Source organism: Notolepis coatsorum (genome assembly GCF_963971535.1).
Source record: "Notolepis coatsorum genome assembly, chromosome: 2".
NCBI lineage: Eukaryota > Metazoa > Chordata > Actinopteri > Aulopiformes > Paralepididae > Notolepis > Notolepis coatsorum.
In genome coordinates, this window is record NC_140166.1 from 221,698,160 (window position 1) to 221,703,159 (window position 5,000).

The 5,000-nt window shown below is 46.4% G+C and overlaps 1 protein-coding gene across 1 annotated transcript in view; it reads right to left on the reverse strand.

The window, feature by feature from the left end:
• The window catches only part of ralgapa1 (Ral GTPase activating protein catalytic subunit alpha 1), a gene marked incomplete at its 5' end in the record, with an annotated part of 173,748 nt that overhangs the window by 134,184 nt on the left and 34,564 nt on the right, over positions 1–5,000 (reverse strand). The window contains 4 exon segments of the mRNA XM_084308555.1: positions 134–298; positions 793–883; positions 1,510–1,656; positions 4,096–4,219. Coding sequence (XP_084164681.1) covers positions 134–298; positions 793–883; positions 1,510–1,656; positions 4,096–4,219 — 527 coding nt within the window.

Sequence of the window (5,000 nt, forward strand, 5' to 3'; positions counted from 1 at the left end):
GTTCCCTTTTTGTTTCTTTGTTTCACTATGTTTCTCTGCCTACTGTCAGCGACTTCGGGTCCTTGAGAAGCGCTATATAAATACAATGAATTATTATTATTATTATTATTACACACACAAACGCTGTACTCACCAACAGTCTTCTGTCGTATGATGTTCCTGGCCTTCTCCAGTCCAGGGGACCCCGCGGTGGTGGCACTGCGCTGCCTCATCGCTGCTGCCTGGCCGGGCTGGTCTCTGCTCCACCCCCTGGAGAAGGAGCGGTCCACACTCTGACGCTGACCCTCCGAACCTATACCTGAGAGGGGGGGGGGGGGGGAGAGAGAGGAGGGGGGAGAGGGAGAGGAGGGGGAGGGGGGGAGGGAGAGAGGGAGAGGAGGGGGAGGGGGGAGGGAGAGGAGGGGGAGAGGAGGGGGAGAGGAGGAGAGGAGAGGGGAGAGAGAGGAGGGGGGGGAGAGGAGGGGGTGGGGGAGAGAGGGGAGGGGGAGAGGGAGAGGAGGGGGGAGGGGGGGAGGGAGAGAGAGGGGGGGGAGAGGGAGAGGAGGGGGGAGGGGGGGGAGGAGGAGAGAGGGGAGGCGTGTGTGTGTGTGGTGTGCATGTGGTCATTTGCAGCCATTATGTGAAAATGGCTAGTACACAGTAATGTACTGTAATAGTAATGCTAGTACAGTAATGGCTAGTTTTCACATAATGGCTGCAAATGACCACATGCACACACATTAATTTCTCAACACACGCATGCATGTGTGTGTGTGTGTGTGTACTGTATGTGTGTGTGTGTGTGTGACCAACCTTTTCCCTTGTGTTTCTTCTGCTTCAGTTCACTCAGCTTGTCCAGAGGAAGCTCGTTCAGATCTACACTGTACAGGTTTCTAGCCAGCACCTACACACACACACACACACACACACACACACACACACACACACACACACACACACACACACACACACACACACACACACACACACACACACACACACACACACACAAACTTTGAGGCTGACGTTTCGATGTTTGTGAGGGTGATACAGCATTATAAAACATTAGATTCAACCTCACAACGATTCGATTCGATTACGATTCTTCAGGCAACGATTCAATGCATCATGAAATCTCTTCATTTGACCACGATTCGATTCGATTAATTTTCGATCAGTTAATTCTCCAAAAAGAATTTAATACACAAATGTGGCTGGGGGAACTGATTCACTCAGCATGAATGGACTATAGGTCAATACAAACAATACACAAAAAAATTAAAATAATTTAATTTAGAATCGATTCCAACATATTCAAATCGATGCATTTCGATTAATCGATGCATCGTTACACCCCTATAATTTTTTTTTATGTTTAACGAGAGACAGAGACAGAGAGAGACAGAGAGAGAGAGGGAGAGAGAGAGAGAGAGAGAGAGAGACGGAGAGAGAGAGAGAGCGAGAGAGAGACAGAGAGAGAGCGAGAGAGACGGAGAGAGAGACCGAGAGAGCGAGAGCGAGAGAGGTTACCTTGGTGAGTGTCTCCATGGTAAGGGACCACTCAGTGACCAGCTCCTCCCAGCAGGTCAGAGAGGACAGGACACAGAGCAGGTCATCCCACAGATCTCTACTGATATACACGTTCAGATTCCCCTTGATCCAAGCTACTATCAGAGTCTAGAGAGGGGGAGAGAGAGGGAGGGAAAGAGGGAAAGAGAGAGGGGGAGAAGAGAAAGATAGAGAGACAGAGACAGACCGACAGAGAGAGAGACAGAGAGTCAGCGAGACAGAGAATAACACAGAAGGCCATTGAAAACACTCAAGTTCAAGTTTCTTTATTAGTTGTCATACAGAAATACAGAATACTTTGCATGAAATGCTTCTTTCTGTTTTGCTCCTGAGAGTGTGCTAGAATAGATAATAACAAGATAGTATAACATAAGTATAATATAAGTATAAAATAAGAAGTCAAGTATGTAAACAACAAAATTGTTCAGTATACCTATATATACAGTATGTACAGCTGGTACAAAAATGGTGAGGTATAGCTTAGCTTGTGGTGCCACCTTGTGGTGGTGAGGTGCAATGAGGTGCAATAAGGAATGAGAATGCTGTGCAATTTCCTTACCAATAATATAAATATATACACTCTCCCCTTCCTCGATAAATACTGTTGACGTACCCTTGAGCAAGGCACTTAACCCTCAACTGCTTGCCGTTCAACAGCGTCCAACTGCTGGGCGTGAGTGTGATTGTAAGATCACAATGAGTTCTATCTCTGTTGTAATAAATGGTAAATGGCTGCATTTATATAGGGCTTTTATCCAAAGCGCTTTACAAATTGTTCCTCACATTTTACGGATAACCAGACGACTGCTCTACCTAGGTAGCCAGACAGTGTGGTTTAGTTCTATCTGCAATAGGTAGCCAGACAGTGTGGTTTAGTTCTATCTCTGCTGTAACAGGTAGCCAGACAGTGTGGGTTAGTTATATCTCTGCTGTAATAGGTAGCCAGACAGTGTGGTTTAGTTATATCTCTGCTGTAATAGGTAGGGATGAGTATTTATAAGCTCCGACGTTATCGGTACTGCTATCGATATTCTAGAAATTATTATTACTATGAGGTTTTTTTTGCAAGGAATTTAAACGTTGCGAACTATCTCTCCTCTCTCCGTCTCTGCACGAGAAGAGAGCCGCAGCGAGCCATTATTACACACTCGTCGCGAGCCGCGCACACTCACACTCACACATACGGGTACTTAAGGGAGGTGCCTGTCCGTGGCTCCGTGCTGCTGAAGCGCGCTGCACACAGACAGCTCTGCATGCGCTCGTCATGGCGGAGAGAGCGAAGCGCTCGAAAGTCACTTTACACTTTACGAAAGTCGACTGCACGTTGCCACAAGTGCACTAAAATATTTGCCAGTAAGGGTGGCAATACAAGCAATTTGTCAAAACATCTGTTGTCAAAACATAACATTAGTCTGCAGAAATGCGCCGTTTTTGACTGCTTTGCTCGCAGTGTTCCATCTGCATCCACGTCCACTGCAGGTAAGCCAAGATACGGAGTTAGCTAGGCTAATAACGAATGATTATGAATAGTGTAGTGCCGGAGGAAAAAGGAATAATCGTAGGGAACGTAATGCTTGTTTAATACACAAGACAACTTCAGTCAATACAGAACAAGAGCACGTGTACATCACCAGAACAGTAAAGATCACAACAGCAAGTGCAACCGCAATAACTGTCCCCTCTGGCCGCGGTGCCAGATCAGTAGTTCCCTCCCACTACACAGTAAGAGGAGAACACAAACCATAATGTAGTCACTACAATAGGCTAATAAATAAAATATAATTGCTTAGCTAATTGTTTAGCTACAAATATATTAGAAAGATGAAAGATCTTCAAGCTGAGGCTGCAGCCACCATGTCCCAGCCCACCCCTCCTCCCTCTACCACCACCGGTCCCAGCAAGCCCAAAGTCCCTTCACCCTAGCAGCTAGAGGAAGGATAACATGGAGTATTGAACCGTTTTTAACAGCTGGGTATTGGGTGGGACATTCTGATTTAAGAACTTTCTAAATAAAATAGAAAGTCCCAAAATAGTTAATTTATCTGACTGCTTGTATTAATTGATAAAAAAGTTGCCATGTGCAGTAATAGTTATATAAAAGAATAATAAAGCAATGTCGATTCTGTTCTTAATAATTTTAAATTTTTTTGCAAAATAAAAAAGAACCAATAAGAGTATCGATAAAGTACCGAACCGTTAAGCAGTATCGATAAGAGTAGTAGTATCGATAAAATCCTAACGATACCCATCCCTAGTGATAGGTAGCCAGACAGTGTGGTTTAGTTCTATCTCTGTTGTAATAGGCAGCCAGACAGTGTGGGTTAGTTCTATCTCTGTTGTAATAGGTAGCCAGACAGTGTGGTTTAGTTATATCTCTGTTGTAACAGGTAGCCAGACAGTGTGGTTTAGTTATATCTCTGTTGTAATAGGTAGCCAGAGAAGATGTTTTTTGTATCCATCGGAGTTTTGAAAGCATGTTGAACCGCATGCTGTGTGCGTGCGTGCGTGCGTGTGTGTGTGTGTGTGCGTGTGTGTGCGTGTGTGTACCTGAAACACCGCCCCAGCCAGTCTCCCAGACAGAGTGTTGTTCTTCTTACCAGGAGGCATGATGGAGGGAGGTCTCTTCATCACAGACTCTGTTACCCTGAGAAGCACCAGCAACACCTGTTCCCTACACACACACACAGACACACGCACACACACGCGCGCACGCACGCATACATACACACACACACATACACATATACACACACACACACACACACGCACGCACACAGGCTCATGCATGTGCTATAAGTATAAAGCTAAGCTTTGCAAAAAAAGGTATGCAGTCGTCAAAAACAAAAATTGCCCCGTTTTTGCCTGATGCTTAACTCATTCCTGCGCCAATCACGGAAAAAGTCGGGTTAACTCGCCAACCGTTCAGCGCCAATCACGAGAAAATACCGCCGCCTACGCCTTCCAGGCGGTATTGCACTCCATTAGAAATGGTGTAGTTTCTTTTCTGGGCCGATCTGAGCCGTGCGGGCGGGGTTTAAATACTCCGGCAGGACTAGCGTTTACAATGTTACATCTGCGATAGGGGTGTAACGGTACGTGTATTCGTCCCGCGAATTTACGGTGCGGCCGTCACGGTGCGGTACGTGCAGCCATACGGCGAATACGCCCCACAGCGCACACACACGCGAGTCATGCATGCATGCACTCGCGAGGTTCGCGCGAGAACAGCGAGCGTGGCCGGGCACACCGAGTCAGACTTCAGAGCGGCGAAAGTGCACGGAGAAAGGCACAATTACATTGGAACAGCTGCAGGGTCATTACAGTTTACAGTTTTCTTGTTCGCCCAATAACGTTAACCAAATTAAACCAATGGAAATAAACACACAGGCGTCGCCGACACACACACACGCGCCAACAAACACATCAACATTCTCCCCCGCCGGACTCACAGG